Source organism: Rhamphochromis sp. 'chilingali', assembly GCF_963969265.1.
Source record: "Rhamphochromis sp. 'chilingali' genome assembly, chromosome: 11".
Classification (NCBI taxonomy): Eukaryota; Metazoa; Chordata; class Actinopteri; order Cichliformes; family Cichlidae; genus Rhamphochromis; species Rhamphochromis sp. 'chilingali'.
Genome location: NC_137938.1, coordinates 2,942,075 through 2,961,321, shown reverse-complemented (window position 1 = coordinate 2,961,321; position 19,247 = coordinate 2,942,075). Strand labels below are relative to the sequence as shown.

The following is a 19,247-nucleotide window of genomic DNA, read 5'->3' as shown; positions in this document are numbered from 1 at the left end:
AGATCCAAACCCCATGCCTAGAGTGGACATTAGAGACTACGGGTGGGTGTGTTGCTTGCAGGAACTGTCATACACATTTCTTACTGTAGTTGGTTCTCCACATCGACAGCAGAACAGAAGGCAGACGCTCCCAGTTCCTGTCAGGTGGGCACAGTGTGCTCAGGTTCTCTGTGGATGCCTTTCTCTTCAAAGAAGTTTCACAAATAAGATGAAAACCTGTGTGTGTGTGTGTGTGTGTGTGTGTGTGTGTGTGTGTGTGTGTGTGTCCAAGAAGGACCCCTGAGGATTAATTTGACCCTGTCTGTGTACAGGTGCTGTACCTCTGCTGTTGAGTGTCCGTTAGTTTCACTGCAAAGTCCTGAAACTACAACGAGGCTGCTGGCAGGTTAGCAAATATGACCTAAATGTAAAGTGCAAAATTGTGTCATTTGAACAAAATGTACTGCTGTGTTTCCCCTTTCATTTATTTCTCTGAAGATAACCTGTAACTGGAGTACATTAACCAGTACAAGACTAGTGTTGTTCACAGGCGGTGTCCTCAGAAATCTCTAGGTGACGAATACACCCATCCATCCATCATATTACGGTTATCCGGGGCCGGGTTGCAGGGGCAGCAGCCTAAGCAGAGAAGCCCAGACCTCCCTCTCCTCAGCCACCTCCTCCAGCTTATCCGGGGGAACACCAAGGCGTTCCCAGGCCAGCCAAGAGATATAATCTCTCCAGAGTGTCCTGGGTCTGCCCCGGGGTCTCCTGTGACTGCTAGTCTTGGTAGCTGGGGATCAGTCCCCCATGACCTCTGCTCCTGGCCGCCACCAGGCACACATTGCACCTGACCCCTACGGCGCCTCCTGCGGGTGGTGGGCCTGCAGGAGGATGGGCCAATGTCCCTTTTTTGGACTGTGCCCAGTCGGGCCCCATGGACTAAGGCCCAGCCACCAGACGCTCACCCACGCTCTTTAGTATCATACTTAGCTATTATTCTGCAGGCGTCCCTGTGGTTCGAGTTTCCTGATGTACAATAAGAGGTAGTCGCGTTCAAAAACTAAGACCTCTGGATAAGCTCTACTGGAGTCAGAAACTGGGGGGAAAAGCAGCTTGAAAATCAAATCAAAGTTTCCCACGGACTCTCCCTTGTTCCCAGTAACAAACTGCTTTGACTTAAATCATAACACTGCTTTGGACCTTACTGCCCCTGGGAGAAATTTGATACGTTTGTATTGTTTGTTTGTTTTTTAAATTGAATGTGGCTTAGAGGATTAAATGATCTGGGTTGGCAGGAATGTGGTTTGTTGGATAAACATGTAGAGAATGAGTCCACCAGGACAAGAAATCATGGCTGTTCCTCCATGAAAGACAAAGATTGATCACAGTAAGGAAAAAGATGATGATGCTGAGGAACACTGGCGACTGGATGCAGGTGGTGAACAGGAAACGCAGAAACTGAGCTGACGGAAATGATGGAAATGGCACACGTGCTAATAAAGGAACTGAGAACAGACAGAATGATAAGGGCAGACATGAGCAGACCACATCTGCTCAGGAGACGGTGAAGGCTCCCAACTCTCAATGATGACTTATCTAGCATCAACACTATTAAAGCAAGAAGGTCAGGTTTCGGTATTAAATATTTGTGGCACTGTTCCAATTTGCCCCAATGGTAATAAAGTTAGTTGTAGTGCTGCCAGCATCACAATCCAGCATGAAAGTGATAGTAATGGTGCTTGGTGTGGCAGCATGCATACTGGTAGTTCTTCAGTGCATTCATAAATGGACACGATGTTGAACAGGATGACACAACAAGCAGGAACTTCTGTTAACGGAAAAGGAACATCTGCATATGCAGACAGGTGTCGAGCTAAGCAGGACCTAATCTGCAAAGACGAGTTATCTGCTTTAATTCTGTACTAGCGGAGTTTGAAGCTCTACTGGAGGAGCAATGGCAGCCGAACATGAATTTACTGGTAGCAGACTCCACGGTGCTGCTTCAGGTTCAGGTAGTTCAGGTGAAATGCACTTGGATTACATGACTGTAACATCTGATTCAGGGCTTTTTGGCGGGTTTTTCTTCTTTTTTTTTTGGCAGCGCAAGGTTTCAGTCGAAGGCTCACATGAAGCCCGCGATATTTAAATGTAGAAGCTGAACCAGAGCTAGAGCTGAAGCAGTCATTCCACAATCAGTTCTGGATGTAATGGTAATTGTTGAATTCAACGACTACTTGTTGTGTTTAGCATAACTATGGCTCTAAGTAGTTAAATTATAAGATAAGATAACCTTTATTAGTCCCACACGTGGGAAATTTGTTTTGTCACAGCAGGAAGTGGACAGTGCAAAAGTTATGAGGCAAAAATTAGAATACAATAAGAATAAATACCGTACACAACTGTACAGAATAGAATAAAATAAAATACTATATACAGTAGAATAAAATAAAATAAATATACAATAAGATAAAAATAGAATACAAATACTATATACAACTGAGTAAAAATACAACGATGACAGAAAGGATTATTGCACTTAGTATTATTGCATATGTATGGATGTGTGTGCTTGATCAGTTAAAGTCTTTATTATGGAGTCTGACAGCAGTGGGGAGGAAAGACCTGCGAAATCTCTCCGTCCCACACCGTGGGTGCCGCAGTCTCCCACTGAAGGAGCTGCTCAGTGCTGTCACAGTCTGCTGCATGGGGTGGGAGATGTTGTCCATCAGGGATGACAGCTTAGCCGCCGTTCTCCTGTCACTCACCACCTCCACTGGGTCCAGAGGGCATCCTAGAACAGAGCTGGCCCTTCGGATCACCCTGTTCAGTCTCTTCCTGTCCCCAGCAGAGATGCTGCCGCCCCAGCAGACCACGCCATAAAAGATAGCAGAAGCCACCACAGAGTCATAGAAGGTCTTCAGGAGTGGGCCCTCCACTCCAAACGACCTGAGTCTCCGCAGCAGGTACAGCCTGCTCTGCCCTTTCCTGTAGAGGGCGTCTGAGTTATGAGTCCAGTCCAGTCTATTGTTCAGATGAACACCAAGGTACCTGTAGCTGTCCACAGCCTCAATGTCCATATAATTCACATATGAAGAAAAAGCTTCACTTCTTCATATTGATAGCTACTCGAGGCAGTCCACACTCCCAGGCAGTAAGGACGGGGCCAACCAGAGGACATGAGGCACTCAGGCCACTCTACGAAGTCTGTTTCTGGTCAGAGAGTCAAAGCTGCTCTAACTGCCTGTTTTCTGGAATCTCCTTCATCCTCTGCAGCCTGTGCTGGAGACACGGCAAACTGTATGGCACGTGTTGATGAGCCATCCTGGAGCAGCTACCTGTGCAACCCGTGCTGTGTCCAGGTATCACGTCTTGATATCAGTAGTGAAACTGGCCTGAGCCAAATTCAGAACTAGTTTTAAAAAGATGAGCAGAGAAAAACACGAGTGTCCTCCACCTGTTAAACCGCTGCTGCTTTAGGGTTTGTCTCATTGTTGCACCTGCTGTTAATTTCATTAACAGCACAGCAGCTGAAACTATTTAACACTCACAGATGTTTACCTGATTGATGCTACTCTGATTAAAATGTGCTTTCATTTTTCAACAGTGTAATTGGTCGTCTGCGAGTTTGCACACACACACATGAAGCAGAGTGACTCAAATCAATTTATTATGAAAAATGAGAGACAAGTCCACAGACCTTGGTCTCTACATACAGCTGCAGTAATACGATCAAATTCTGATTCCACCTCGCTTCAGCAGGTTGGTACTGCTTGTGTACCAGAGGACAGTTTATCTTCTCTGCATCTCTTTCAGTCAGCTGTCGTCCCGTCTCACTGCACACGTCTAAGAATTCTTTTGCAGTACCTTGATGGTCACCTGAAAGCACGAGCAGGCTGTCAACATGTAAGAAATGTCTAATGTACACTGCATCACAGGGTGCATCACATTTATTGTCATTATGTTACTAAAACATTACAAAACTTACTGTGATGCCCTCGCTGATAAAGAAAACAAAAGATCAATAAATACATAAGTAAGATTTTAAAAAAGGGCAAAAAGTGAAAAACACAGGCAGAAGTTTCGAGAGTGCAGCGACTGGATGTGAGTGTGTGTGCAGGGAAGCAGAGGGAAGGGCAGGTGGACAGATGGCTTTCACAGCTCTTGGCAGAAAGCTGTCCCTCAGGTGGGGGTTTCTATGTAACTATGCCGTGACCTCGATGGCAGCGATGAACAGTCCTGGGAGAGTGGGGTCAGCAGCAATACGACTGGCCTTCCTCTGTAAAAAGCTCTGAGCAAACGGGGGGAGGAGTCCAGCCCGCTTCAGTTTCCTGAGGAAGAAGAGGCTTTGTGGAGGCTCCTCGGATGAGGAGAGGTGGGTGCTCTGTCCTCCTGGACCTCCTGTAGTCGACTATGACCTCCTTGGTCTTGCTGGTGTTAATCAGCAGGTTGTTCAACAAACAGGGAGAGGTGCCCCTCTCATTGTTTGGTATAAAACCCACCACGTTTGTGTTGTCTGCAAACTTCAGAGTCGTGTTTGAGGAGTGCATCGCTGCACTCAGTGTTTTCAAAAAGTCCCATCCCTACTGTGACCTAATATTATATTTAATATTAAAGGATGACTCTGTTACGTCCTGTTTTTGTACACGGTGCAGTAGGGATGGGTACCAGTGTCCGGTGCCATGATGGCACCGGTTCTGACATAAACGGTAGTAACCAGACCGAAAAGCAGCGCACATTTCGGTGCTTTATTTCGGTGCTTTTTTTTCCTGAGCTGTGATACACTTCTAGCCAATCATTTTACGTTTCCGAGGATAGTAGGCGGGGCCAGGTACGTGCGTTCTTTTAGAGCAGAGCTACAGATTAAAAATGCCCAAGGCGAAGCGGTCAAAAGTCTGGCTGTACTTCACAGCAAAAGATGCAAACTCAGCAGCAACAAGTGCTTTAAGCTGATACTGTGATACTGTCAAAGGAGGTAACACCAAGAATCCGATGAAACACCTGGAGACGCATAGCGTTTTTTTTAAAAGCCCAGAAATGCGCCGTATTTGATAGCTTGCTGCGAGACCTCACACCGAGCGCATCTACTGCGGGTGGGTTGCCTGTTATCTGACCCGGAGTTAGCAACATCCCCCAAAAACCCCGAAGAGGAGAGTCCTGGCCCCTAGCCCTGCCAGTGTAGCAGAAATGATGAGGATGATGATGCAGCAGCAGCCGTTCTTCTCTGCGTGAGTAGCTTCATGTTGTTCGAGTGTAATTTACGTTGAGTAGGCTAACCACGTTATTACATTAATGCATGTAAGGTGAACTAGCAAACATCATCATAGCTACATGCGGCTGTCTTCTTGTTTGATGGCAGATACTCCCTTCACCCTGGACAAAAAGGCTAAAATGACCAAAGAAAAAGTGGAAAACAGTTAAACATGAGAGGTTTTTGGACAAAGTTTGTGTTTTTTTCCATTGATTAAGCACTGCTTCCAGCCAAGAGTGATACCATTTATGCCCCATAGCTGCAGAAAAGGCTAACATTGTTATCTTTTTACAAAAAACCAGCTGAACATGAGAGGATTTTGGACCAATTTTGTGTTCTCCATTCTTTAAGCACCGGTTTGAGCACCGTTTAAACACCGGCACCGTTTCAAAAGTACCGGTTTGGCACCGGTATCGGATAAAACCTAAACGATACCCATCCCTACGGTGCAGAAACATTATTCCCAGGTATCAAATCTTTGACACAAATATTTGTGACTCAGTCTGACTGAACACAATAAAATGATTCTTTATGGGTTTGACAACGATCGATTTTATATGACTTAATCCTTTCTAACATACTGCATAACTAATGCTGATAACTGAGCCTAATTAAACGCTCAGCTGATACTACGACCCTGATTAGAAGACCGAGTTTAAGATATGCAAGCCAAGCCTTTCCTCTCTAACCACAGAAGGCTGAACGATTGATCGTTCTCTGATCAAAACTGCGATTTCAGACAGCGCGATCATGTGACGCCCAAAGCTGCGGTTTTTTGCAGCGCTCCTGACTGACCCAGGATCTGTAGCGTTATTTATTAAGCAGAACCAGAGGACAGTTAGGAGGTGCCATAACACACTGTGACATGGTGTCTCACCAAATACGGTTTCTGTTGTATTTTACTTAACTGTAACTTCACATAATAAAGGATTTTTTGCACTTTTTTAAGTTAAGTCAAAAATGGTCCTTTTAGTTCTTCATTTGTAATAACTGGTCAAAAGCTTTAAAGGCTGTACCTGCATGTTCCTTATTAATAAATACATTTGAAACCACGTTAGTTTTCGTCATACATTAGAGTAACAGCATTTATTGTTTTGATGAAATGACGTCATTTTCTGTCATGCTTGTAAATGTTACTGTACGCTGTGAATTTTGTGCTGAAGCTTAATTTGAAGAAAATCACGAGTTGAACTGAAATCAGAATTTCTGCCAGAAAAAGCGTGATTAGATCATTTCCTGAGACTCACACGCGCTCCCTCCTGCATCAGCCTCTGAGGCATGCAGCCCACTTTGATCTTAAACAGCCAGACATATTTAACTGTTTTTCTACCTAATAAAGAAAAAGCTGCTGTGAAAAAGAAAGAAAGCTGTCAGCTTGACTCTTTGGACTTAAATTGGAAGAAATAAATGTGTAAAATACAAGTTACATATGCTGTAAGACGCATGTGTAGACGTGGTGGTAGCTCATTGTTCACACTGACCATTTTTTGGCTGTTGTAGTTTGTTGTAGTCATAAACATTTCTATATAGTGCAGAGGGTTTATTGGAGACATAATTAAGCGTTTTGCAAGTTGAATGTTTTTGGTACTAAATAGCAAAAATTTGGCTTTTTTGTCATTTTGGGGGAAAACAGCAGCTGACAGCTCTGTACACAACGATAGACTGGTGCGTAATAAGCAAACAAATAACAGAAAACAGATTTTTGATGGGAGCCTGGTCTCGCAGCACACACAGATAGAGCTGTGCGGTTTTATCGTGGTGGCATCCAAAGCAAGAGGGAATTCAATGTTTTTCAGACGTGTAGTGTGGTCTTCTTTTGCTGCTGGTTCAGGGACGTTTGGTTGGAGGGTGACGATGTGAGATGTCGGCTTCCTGCACCCACCCTTCCTGCACGGGTGGCTGTAGCTCAGGTGGTAGAGCAGGTCATCTACTGATCGGAAGGTTGGTGGTTCGATTCCCGGCTTCCCCCTAGTCTGCATGCCAAATATCCTTGGGCAAGATACTAACCCGAAATTGCTCTCCGATGCATTCATCGGAGTATGAATGTGTGTGAATGTCAGTTGTGCTTGTGCGAATGGGTGTGAAGCGCTTTGAGTGCTCAGAAGAGTGGAAAAGCGCTATATAAGAACTAGTCCATTTACCATTACCCAACGGGATCCATGTTTGCATCTTTTTACACAATCTGTTTACCTGCTCTTTAATCGTTTGCTGTTTGGGCTTTTTGTTGGTCGTTGAAATGGTTTGACGAGCTTTGAGCTGAGATTCTGACGTTTCTGTGGAGACCACACGTCTATATTTAACAGATCCTCCGGGACATCGCGATAAACTACATGGACGTTTTTATACTGTAGTTATAAATAACATTCCCTCCTATTTATAAACCATATTTACCATAGTATGATGCGACCTACATTCCTACCTCTGGTGGACTTCCACTGATTACACTGCACCTTACAGCAGGTATAACTTGTTTACAACTGTATCTGTGTGTCTTTTATTCCTTTCATCTTATCTTCTGCCTCTCACCCCTGCTCCTGGCTGCACTGAGGTTCAAATAATTGAAATGCATTGTGGGAGATGTAGTTTGCAGTCACTGTGCTTTTGAGCAGTATACAGTAAACTTATTTTAAGACAGTCTTGCACAATCACTCGCAGGTCACATAAAATGATGTGGCGGGCCACGTTCGGCTGGCGGGCCTTGAATTTGGCACATGTGCTCTGAGGCTCAGAATAAAGGAAAAGCTAATGATAACCTCACCTATGATTCCCAGCTTAAAGATATGAGAGCCACCTATTCAAAGCCTGTAAGCACCAAATGGCAGCAGTGATTACCGTTTTAACTTCTGTGTAGTTGTCCAAGCCGTACTGGCCCAGCTCTCTGCCGACACCTGAAGCCTTGTAGCCTCCAAACGGAGCCTGAGCCCCAAACACGTCGTAGCAATTAATCCTGCAAAAGAACACAAACGCTGATGTTAAACATGGCCTGAATGAATACTGAGCTACAGCAACATAGTGTGGACATCCAACCAGTGATGACGCGCTGCTGCGTGATGTCCTCCAGCAGCTGGATTTGTAGGTGTTTGGAAAGTGCAGCTACACAAATAACTGAAAAACCTGGCCTTATTAGAAACGTCAGTATTCCCCCTCATGCTCCAGGACAGAGAGGCTCTCAGTGCACACACTCAAACACACAACTTTTCCCTCCTCTGTGAATGTTTGCACATTAGTGATCCTATTAATCTCTCCTTACCAGACTGTGCCAGCACGAAGTCCACTGGACACATAGTTGGCCTTATCGATGTCCTTAGTAAACACGGCGGCTGCAAGCCCATATTTTGTGTCATTGGCTCTTGTCACTACCTCCTCGAGCGTTTTAAACTTCAAGATTTGCATCACTGGACCAAAAATCTGCAAGTCAAAACAAGAGAGACACGAAAGCAAAAAAGTATTTTAGAAACATCAACAGTGAGAAATTACCAGGTGTGTGTGTGTGTGTGTGTGCGCGCGCGCGCGTGTGTGCGTGCGTGCGTGTGTGGGGGTGTGTGTGTGTGTGTGTGTGTGTGTGTGTGCGTGCGTGCGTGTGCGCGCTTGCATGCGTGTGTGGGTGTGTGCGTGTGTGCGTGTGTGTGTGTGCGTGTGTGCGTGTGCGTGCGTGTGTGTGTGGGTGTGTGGGTGTGTGCGTGCGTGTGTGTGTGTGCGTGTGTGCGTGTGTGTGCGTGTGTGGGTGTGCGCGTGTGTGTGTGTGTGCGCGCGCGCGCGCGCGTGTGTGTGCGGGTGTGTGTGTGTGTGCGTGTGTGCGCGCGTGTGCGTGTGTGTGTGTGTGTGTGTGCGTGCGTGTGTGTGCGTGCGGGTGTGCGTGCGTGCGTGTGCGCGCGCGCGCGTGTGTGTGGGTGTGTGCGTGCGTGTGTGTGTGTGCGTGCGTGTGTGCGTGCGTGTGTGGGTGTGCGTGCGTGCGTGCGTGCGTGTGTGTGTGTGTGTGTGCGTGCGTGTGTGTGTGTGTGTGTGGGTGTGTGTGTGTGTGTGTGGGTGTGCGTGCGTGTGTGTGTGTGTGTGTGGGTGTGCGTGCGTGTGTGTGTGTGTGGGTGTGTGTGTGTGTGGGTGTGTGTGTGTGTGTGTGGGTGTGCGTGTGTGCGCGCGTGTGTGTGTGTGGGTGTGCGTGTGTGTGGGTGTGCGTGCGTGTGTGTGTTAATTGCACGATGTAAAGGAAGGCAACGTTTACGCTCTCAGCAGCCACGTCTGGAGCTTTGCAATGGTACCACACTTTAATCCTGTGAGCACTCCACAGTGACCCTCAGACTGACACCTGAATTAAGATGAATCCAATTCGATTAGAGTCTATTTATGTAAATAATCCAGTCAGATCACAACAACAGTCGCCTCAAGGTGCTTTATATTGTATGGTAGACCCTACAATAATACAAAGATAACAGAGAAATCTCAGATGACCCCCTATGAACAAGCACTTTGGCAACAGTGGGAAGGAAAAACTCCCTTTTAACAGGAAGAAACCTCCAGCAGAACCAGGCTCAGGGAGGGGCGGGGCCATCTGCTGCGATTGGTTGGGGGTGAGGGGAGGAAGACAGGATTAAGACATGCTGTGGAAGAGAGACAGACGTGAATAATAACAAAGGATTAAATCCAAAGTGTCGTGTAAACACATGCTGAGTGAAAAAGAAACACTCAGTGCATCATGGGACATTCCCAGCAGCCTAAGCCCTGTTGCAAATTAAGTGTCAGTGTGTTTGTCCTCAGTGTAGGTTTACATGATTTTGTCTGGACTACGAGAGTACACTGATATAAAACAGTTACAGTTATAATGGTTATTTATTCTCCATCCTACCTCCTCTCTGGCAATGGTCATGTTGTCCTGGACATCTCCAAACACAGTAGGCTGGATGAAGTATCCTCTGTCTGCAGCTATTCCTCCTCCACACATCAGCTTGGCTCCTTCTCTCTTCCCGCTGCTGATGTATCCCAGAATCTTGTTGAATTGCTCCTGATCTATCTGGAGAGTTTATTGGAAGAATACATCGATTGTATGTGACGGCGCAAAGTACTCGACTCTGAGAACAACACAGACTTTATATATGTGTACCTGAGGTCCCTGCTCTGTCTTAAGGTTAAAAGGATCTCCTACAACTCGTTTCTTGGCTCGCTCCACACTGCGCTCCACAAACTCATCGTAGACATCGGCTTGGACATAGGTTCGAGAGCCAGCACAGCAACACTGGCCTTGGTTGAAAAACAGAGCGAAGTGGGACTGCTCCACAGCGTACTCCACTGAATCAGGAAGAAACAGAAAAACTTTCACTGGAGACAATCTTAAAACAGAAGCAGCACTAAGATTCTTAGACTGTCCAGTGGTAACATTATAGCAGTCACTGCCACAAAGCAGAAGACTTAGGACAGAGGACGTACTGTCGGCATCAGACAGGATGATGTTGGGGCTCTTTCCTCCCAGCTCCAAAGTGACTTTCTTCAGGTTGCTGCTGCCTGAAGCCTGCTGGATTAGATGACCCACCTGACCGACAGGAGGAAAGGCAGAGCTATATTCAACACTGCTACTTATGATGTGAGCATTAAAATTCACCAGGCGTGTGGATTAAAACATACGCTGTCAATTTTGCAGAAAAAAATGACTCAACATTTTTCCCGCTTTCTAATCAAAATGCAAAATTTCTCTTTGCACACTGGCTGCTTGTTCACTCACTCAGAGCCGTGCTCGTCAGGCATTATTTCTTTTGGTTAAGTTGCGTAACACTCACCTATGAATCATTCAAGAATAAAAAAAGACACTTAACATAGTGCTGTCTTTTCTGCTCTTTGTTACTACAGCCTGTCACAAAAACACATCATTTGTTCTAATTTCTTTTACTTGACTCTACAAATCTAACAAAGACCTGCATCCACAGTACAGATCCAGGTCTTTGCACATAAAGCAGGTAATGGATGTGTGGCTGCTCTGAATTAGCGTGGAGTATATGTACGGTGATAACAAAGGGCTATTCTATTCTAGAAGATCACAGAAACATCTAAACAATACTTTAAATAATGACCAAACGAAACTGTTTTGTTTTCCTGTGTATCCAAGTCTAGCTTTGTATTTCTGGCATCCATCAACAAAGCTGTGTTTGAGTGAGGTCCTGCCTATGAGTCTGCATTTTTGGTCGTCATCCTGCCTGCTTCACATCGCCACATGACATCCTGCTGCTATCCTTTGGTTACATATCACCCCTGACTCCGCCCACTCCAGCCTGCCTGCACTCTCTTCTTCCCCCCTCTTGTGAACCGTCTGTTGCTTTGGTGGTTGGACTCCAGGTATTTAAACTCGTCTACCCTCAGCACCTCCATGTTTTCCATGTTCACCTTTCCCTCCATGTCCGTCTCATTCCCTCATTGCTTCTACCGACTTTCATTCTTCCTCCAGCACATACTTCACCCTCTGCAGGTCCTCTTCCACCTGTTCCCTGTCTACCTGAACATCAGACTCCTTCCTGAACTCTCCAGGCCATCAAGTCAAGTACCTCCCTTGGTAGGTAACACAGCCAGTCACCAACAGCTCAGTGCCCTCGTTGCATATCCGGTCAGTGATGGATATGGTATGATGCATAGGGTTACACCACTTGCTACTGACAGGCAAATTTAGCCCCACTCACTCTGCTCTGTCTGCTCATTCTGAAGCCACTAAAACTCATCACAGAGTCGGTAATGATGTTTCAGCCATGTCTCTGTCAGGCACAACAGGCTGCTCTCCCAATACAATTTCTGTTAAAGGGATGGTTGGCTCAACAGAGCTCTGACTGTTTGTCAGCCTGGCTACAGAGCTGAAGAGAAACCTGGGGTTGTTCTTATTTTCTTCAATCAGTGATGAATAGTAAGATGTTCTGGCTTTGCGGAGCGCTTTCTTATAAAGCAGCAAACTATTTCTCTAGTGGGTGGATTATATTCTTAAACTTAGTTACAGCGCTTTCAGAAAGACATCTACTGTGATAAAGTCTACTCTCCACCGCTGTGTAATCAATTATTGTAAATGTAAATGTTATCAGGAAATGATCAGACAGGAGAGGGTTTTCAGGAAACACTGTTAAATGTTCAGTTTCTATGCCATATGTTAAAACAAGATCTAGAGTGTGATTAAAGTGGTGGGTGGGTTCTTTTACATTTTGAGAGAAGCCAATTGAGTCTAATAACAGATTAAATGCCATGTTGAGGCTGTCATTTTTAGCATCTACATGGATGTTAAAATCACCCACAATAATTATTTTATCTGAGCTGAGAACTAAATCAGATATAAAGTCTGAGAAATCAGACAGAAGCTCTGTGTAAGGCCCAGGTGGACCATAGATCATTTTTGCCATGTTAGGTTATAAAATTAAGGAAATTTAGATTTCCACCCAGAGCATGTAACACAAAGAGAAATGCACTCTGTCCAACCATTCTGCTCACAAAGATCAGAACAAAGTCAGCATTAGCTCGGAGTAGATAAGTAAACCTCAGGTGATTTGATTCTGTTTGATTATTATTTATTTCTGCTTTCCCCTCTTAATAAAACATCTTGCAATTAAAGCCTAAATTGTGCACATTCACCTTTTAACCCTTTGTGAAACATTAGTATGAATAGCTCTAACAGGTTATTCCAGCCTTTTAAAAGTAAGAGCCCGTTTGAGGTGACCTGTTCTAGAGGGAGCTGCTGGAACAGGTGTGGCTGGTAAGGCTACTGCAGAATTAGGCGAGTCCCCTCACCCATCAGCTCCATGTAAACTCTGCATTGCCTGCTGGGTAATAGGATCAGAGCCGATCCAGACGTTCTGTATTTGTGTGCCGGCTCCACCAGATCAACACAGCACAGAATCAGAACCCTTCCCAGAGAAATGATGGATTTTGAATCAGAGTTTTCTGTCAACAGTTTAAATAGTTGCACAAACATTGCTGAGGCATTAGCTGCACTTTGTGTAAATAGCTGTATATAAGTTTGTTGCTTATAAATAGGTCTATTCTGATTTTTTAGATCCTTCCATCAAGTGGAAACGACTTGTCCACATTTTTGAGCTATACTTTATTATAAATTCAACATGATATCCCAAAGTTTGTAGATGTCTTAACACCAGTTTCAGTAATGTATTCCAGACTGCATACTTGGGATTTCAACAGTAATAAAAATAATAGTAATGATGCAAATGATGCTGAAGCAAAAATTCCTCATTTTAACATTGTCATAAAGTTCAGCGAAACACAAAGAAGAGCAGTACTTTTATAACAATGTTCTGTAAATACTTTGTGTCAGTGATTCCTCCACAGAAGAACATGTACTGTGTTAAAATCACAGCCAGGCATAAGAGAAAGTTTGAGTTTGTCATTTGTCTCATTTATCAGTGTTTATTTTACACTGTGACAGGACTCCACACTTGATAGTCAGGACTCATTGTGATTATTATTAGTGTTTGACATTTGTCAGAGTGTGGAAGGAGAGTTAAAAACAAATCCACAAATTATTAGTAAAACTACCGTTACGACATCTACATAATGTAATTTACTAATCATATTATTTTTTTCAGTAATGATAGCTTTATTAGAACAATCATATCCAGCGATCAATGTTTTTTGTTTTTTTTTGTTTTTGTTTTTTAAGAAAGATGAAGGAAAAGAAAAACAGAAGGGGAGAGGGACAGTGAGAAAGGAAAAAAAATCTCCTGGATCACCTGTTGAGAGAAGAAGAGAAAACAAGCAAAAAAAACAGAGCAACATACTAAACACAACACCATCGCATTAATCTAGCTAAGTGTAAACAGCAGTAAATACTAAATATTCAATGTTGTTGTGCAGCACGCAGGACCGACAGCGCACAATGTGCTTTCAAGTAGCAGCCAAGAAAGGTGTAATTTTGGGCTTTTGCGCGCTTGTATTCAAAAGGTTTCCACATGTAATGGTCTGCAAGAGGATGTAGAGGACCATAGCCCCGCCCCCAGGGCATGAAGCAGGCATGGAGGAGATCCAGGCTTCAGACATCCAGAGGCCCCAGAGTGCGAGAGCCCAAGGAGGACCACCGGAGGGGCATCGTGCCACCCTCCTGGGAAGAGCTGAGGATCCCCAGACGAGGCATCACCCAGTAGCCACCGAGCAGAAGCTAGAGGGGGCTGCACCGGCGTGTCCGCCGGCTCTGTCGGCAGTCAGCTGTGCCAGAGTGAACCGAGCCGCAGGCCCAGAGGCCGGAGGCCCGAGGGCCCCCCGTGCCCCGGAAGAGGCCTGATCGAGCAACAGGCGCCAGGCCCCGCCAAGTAGTCACCGGGAGTGAGCCGGTACATACCTGAGCGCCCAGCCCCGGACACCAAGAACCACCAACGCACCGATCCCTGAGGGCATCTGTTACCGGCAGGGAGTGTGGTGAGGGGAGACAGGCCTTGGAGGGCCTGGGAGTTCCCAGAGAGGTGGAGTGTAAGACCCGACCTGACATATAGACACAGACAAACAGGCACACACAGACACAAACATGCATTCCCACCCTCATGCACACATATACAAACACTCAGCACTCACCCAACGTAAGGATTGACATAAATGGACAAGTACACACAATCACACTCCCCAAACATACTCTATACCCCGGGTCCAGGTACCCTCGCCCCCAGAGGGGGAAACAGCATCCAGACCCAAGAGATGTTACCCTTCCCCCCGGGGTGGAGGCAAGCAGACCGTCCCAGGCTCCGCAGCAGCAGGGAGGCCAATCGGACAGCCAACATCTCCTCCCAGCCCCCCCACCCCAATGGCCAGCAGAGAACGGGGGTGTGTGAAGACCCCATACCTCCCTCCTCCCGCTCATGTGTAGTGTTGCTGCGTGTTGTTCTAAGGTGCATTTAAAACCCGGGAGAGCATGGTGCTGCTGCCAGAGAGCAGCAGGTGTCAGCACGGCCCCTCCCGAGAACCCTCAATGTCTACATGGGTTTAAAATTGAGAGGTGGGCACCGGCGCCAGAGGTAGGTTTGAGTACACAGACCGTCCGCTGGACACCGTTAACGTGCCCACCCTCAAGGCCCTATATGTATGTGTGTGTTATGAGAGTGTGAGTAATGTGGATGTCTAAGTTGTGAGATAAAATTGAGGCACAGGTGGCCAGAAGGGGACAGGGGGGGGGGGAGATGTCTCCCCTGCACCCTCGTGACACACCCGCACCCCAAGGCCATGTGGGTGAGTGTGGTGGAGCGGGAAGAGGGAGGCAGCCGGGGATGGGGAGGAAAAGAAGGGAGGGGAGGATGCCCCTCCCTAGGGCCAGCTCCCCCGCTGACCCCAGTAGGCACCCCCGTCCTCTGGTACCCACCAAGGCAAGGGAGCCCAGGTCCATCCAGACCGGGGCCTACGGTAGCACTGCCAAGCCCCACAGGACCCGGGGCAGCCCACCCCACCCCACCGCAGAGGAAACTGTACCCACCCCAACATTCAATCGTCTCCCAGACTACACAAGACAACAGACACCCAGGTTAAGTTTATTCTCCACCTCTCCTATGTCTCTCCCCCACCTGCAGAGTGGACTCCTGCAAGGATGGAACAACCTCCCCGCCAGTTGAAGAGCCCCCCAGTTAGGCCGATGCACAAGAGGCCCCCTGCGCCAGGGCTGATCATATTATTAATGTATTTATTTATTTATTCATCAGCAGTCTTAAGAAAGCCGGGAGAGGCTTCAGGCGACTACGACGGGTTATTTTACGACATAAATTTTGCCTGGTTTCTACATTCAGGGTCATATAATGATGATGTTTAACCACATTTCTGACTAAAACTAGACGAGCAATAGAAATGTATCTACGAGCAGTGTGTGAATATAAGGTATGACAACATTAAGCCCAAGCAGGCCCAGTTTTTAATAAGAAGACTGGTAACACAACCGCAGCAGTGATGAAGTCTGTCTGTACGCACGGCAAAGAGCAAAGAGCTGTTACAGAGACACTGACCTCAGGGAGAGACGAAGAACATGTTTTTCCCAGTAAAACCTTTACTGTTTGGGGGTGCACCAGGCCACAGGTCAAGGCTTTTGTAAGATATACAAATAAAAGTTTTTTTGCAGACCAATAAAAATGTACACAGTAAAACTGCGAGGCGCTGACAGATGTGACAGATGCTCATTTAAACCATTAAACATTGTAATGTCTGAGTTTTTATTATTGCTCATTAAAAAAGATTCTTTATCAATAATTGCTGCTCTAATCTCAATCCCATGTTGCCTCGTTCTCGAGTTCTCTCATTCACAGATGTGGGTGTCCACACCACGTGCCCGCTCGCAGTCCCCCACAGCCTTTTACAGCTGTAGTCTGTGGTTTGCACGGTCCCTCACTAAGACCAGTTTACATGGGCTGGTTCTCCCTACCTGTCATCAAATGGAGTTTTTGCACCTGTAACTGACTACTGCAGTGTTTTTGCAGGTACAGTGGGGCAAAAAAGTATTTAGTCAGCCACCGATTGTGCAAGTTCCCCCACCTAAAATGATGACAGAGGTCAGTAATTTGCACCAGAGGTACACTTCAACTGTGAGAGACAGAATGTGAAAAAAAAAAATCCATGAATCCACATGGTAGGATTTGTAAAGAATTTATTCGTAAATCAGGGTGGAAAATAAGTATTTGGTCACCTCAAACAAGGAAAATCTCTGGCTCTCACAGACCTGTAACGTCTTCTGTAAGAAGCTTTTCTGTCCCCCACTCGTTACCTGTATGAATGGCACCTGTTTGAACTCATCATCTGTATAAAAGACACCTGTCCACAGCCTCAAACAGTCAGACTCCAAACTCCGCCATGGCCAAGACCAAAGAGCTTTCGAAGGACACCAGGAAAAGTATTGTAGACCTGCACCAGACTGGGAAGAGTGAATCTACAATAGGCAAGCAGCTTGGTGTGAAAAAATCAACTGTGGGAGCAATCATCAGAAAATGGAAGACATACAAGACCACTGATAATCTCCCTCGATCTGGGGCTCCACGCAAGATCTCATCCCGTGGGGTCAAAATGATCATGAGAACGGTGAGCAAAGATCCCAGAACCACACGGGGGGACCTGGTGAATGACCTGCAGAGAGCTGGGACCAAAGTAACAAAGGTCACCATCAGTAACACACTACAACGGCAGGGAATCAAATCCCGCAGTGCCAGACGTGTTCCGCTGCTGAAGCCAGTGCATGTCCAGGCCCGTCTGAAGTTTGCCAGAGAGCACATGGATGATACAGCAGAGGATTGGGAGAATGTCATGTGGTCAGATGAAACCAAAGTAGAACTTTTTGGTATAAACTCAACTCGTCGTGTTTGGAGGAAGAAGAATACTGAGTTGCATCCCAAGAACACCATACCTACTGTGAAGCATGGGGGTGGAAACATCATGCTATGGGGCTGTTTTTCTGCCAAGGGGACAGGACGACTGATCCGTGTTAAGGACAGAATGAATGGGGCCATGTATCGTGAGATTTTGAGCCAAAACCTCCTTCCATCAGTGAGAACTTTGAAGATGAAACGAGGCTGGGTCTTCCAACATGACAATGATCCAAAACACACCGCCCGGGCAACAAAGGAGTGGCTCCGTAAGAAGCATTTGAAAGTCCTGGAGTGGCCTAGCCAGTCTCCAGACCTCAACCCCATAGAAAATCTGTGGCGGGAGTTGAAAGTCCGTGTTGCTCGGCGACAGCCCCAAAACATCACTGCTCTCGAGAAGATCTGCATGGAGGAATGGGCCAAAATACCAGCTACTGTGCGTGCAAACCTGGTAAAGACCTATAGTAAACGTTTGACCTCTGTTATTGCCAACAAAGGTTATGTTACAAAGTATTGAGTTGTATTTTTGTTATTGACCAAATACTTATTTTCCACCCTGATTTACCAATAAATTCTTTACAAATCCTACCATGTGGATTCATGGATTTTTTTTTTTTCACATTCTGTCTCTCACAGTTGAAGTGTACCTCTGGTGCAAATTACTGACCTCTGTCATCATGTTAGGTGGGGGAACTTGCACAATCGGTGGCTGACTAAATACTTTTTTGCCCCACTGTATCTGCGGCTGCATTTGGAGTCTCCCGTTCAGGGGACAAACTTCTGAGGCTGGATGCTGTCCGATCGAGTAATGCTGCCTGTGATCACTGCTGCTACGACTGCTAAATATTTGGAAAACAAGTTTAAATTCTGAGCATTACCAATCGTTGTACACACAATGGCAAAGCTTCGGTTTCCTTTGACCTTATTTTCATCATTGTATATCACCTGAAATGTTTAGAACAGAGCTCCACATATTTCTGGCATTTACACACACATGTTCACTATTGTTATGCAGTCTGAATGCTCTCTGCCTGGCCTGTCCATTTGCAGTCCATCTAAAATGCACCTCTCTGACAGGACCCAGCAAATCTTTCATTTTTAGCGTTTGTAAGAACAATGGCATAATTGTTTCACAAACTAAAAGTGAAGCTTGCACTCTAGAAGCCTTATGTCTTCTAATTATGTATATCAGTGTTTATAGACAGGTTCAGCCTTGTGATTCTGTGGTGGACTCATTTAAACCTCTCCTTTTTATGTTGCTGCAGAAACAAACTGAAGTAAAAGCCGGCCTACAGCACATTGTTGGGCCGTGGTCACTTTCTGCTCCATATCATGTTTGGCTTCAATCACATAGCCCGACAGCTGGTGCAGAATAAGAGGGTTTGGATATTTTGACTTGTTTTTAGTTTTCCAGCCCCTCGTGCCAATAATTCCCTCCGTCCATCTGCGGGTCGCGGGGCAGCAGCCTAAGGAGAGAAACCCAGACCCCTCTCTCCCCAGCTCCAGCTTATCCAGGGGATCACCAAGGCGTTCCCAGGCCAGCTGAGAGATGTAATCCTGGGTCTGCCCCGAGGCCTCCTCCTGGTGGGACATGCCCAGAACACCTCACTCAGGAGGCGCCCAGGAGGCATCTTTATCAGATGCCTGAACCACCTCAGCTGGCTCCTTTCGATGTGGAGGAGCAGCGACTCGACTCTGAGCCCCTCCCGGATTGGCTGAACTCCTCACCC

General features: G+C 46.1%; 1 protein-coding gene across 1 annotated transcript in view; it reads right to left on the bottom strand.

The window, feature by feature from the left end:
* Nucleotides 1–3,627: 3,627 nt before the first annotated feature.
* The window catches only part of LOC308406495 (aldehyde dehydrogenase, mitochondrial-like), a 30,700-nt gene continuing 15,080 nt past the window's right edge, over nucleotides 3,628–19,247 (bottom strand). The window contains exons 8-13 of the mRNA XM_080897539.1: nucleotides 10,649–10,751; nucleotides 10,326–10,510; nucleotides 10,071–10,235; nucleotides 8,481–8,638; nucleotides 8,063–8,177; nucleotides 3,628–3,858 (exon numbers count right to left, since the gene is read on the bottom strand). Of these exons, the coding sequence (XP_080753665.1) occupies nucleotides 3,826–3,858; nucleotides 8,063–8,177; nucleotides 8,481–8,638; nucleotides 10,071–10,235; nucleotides 10,326–10,510; nucleotides 10,649–10,751 (759 nt within the window). The 3' untranslated portion in view covers nucleotides 3,628–3,825. The remainder of the gene's footprint in view (nucleotides 3,859–8,062; nucleotides 8,178–8,480; nucleotides 8,639–10,070; nucleotides 10,236–10,325; nucleotides 10,511–10,648; nucleotides 10,752–19,247) is intronic.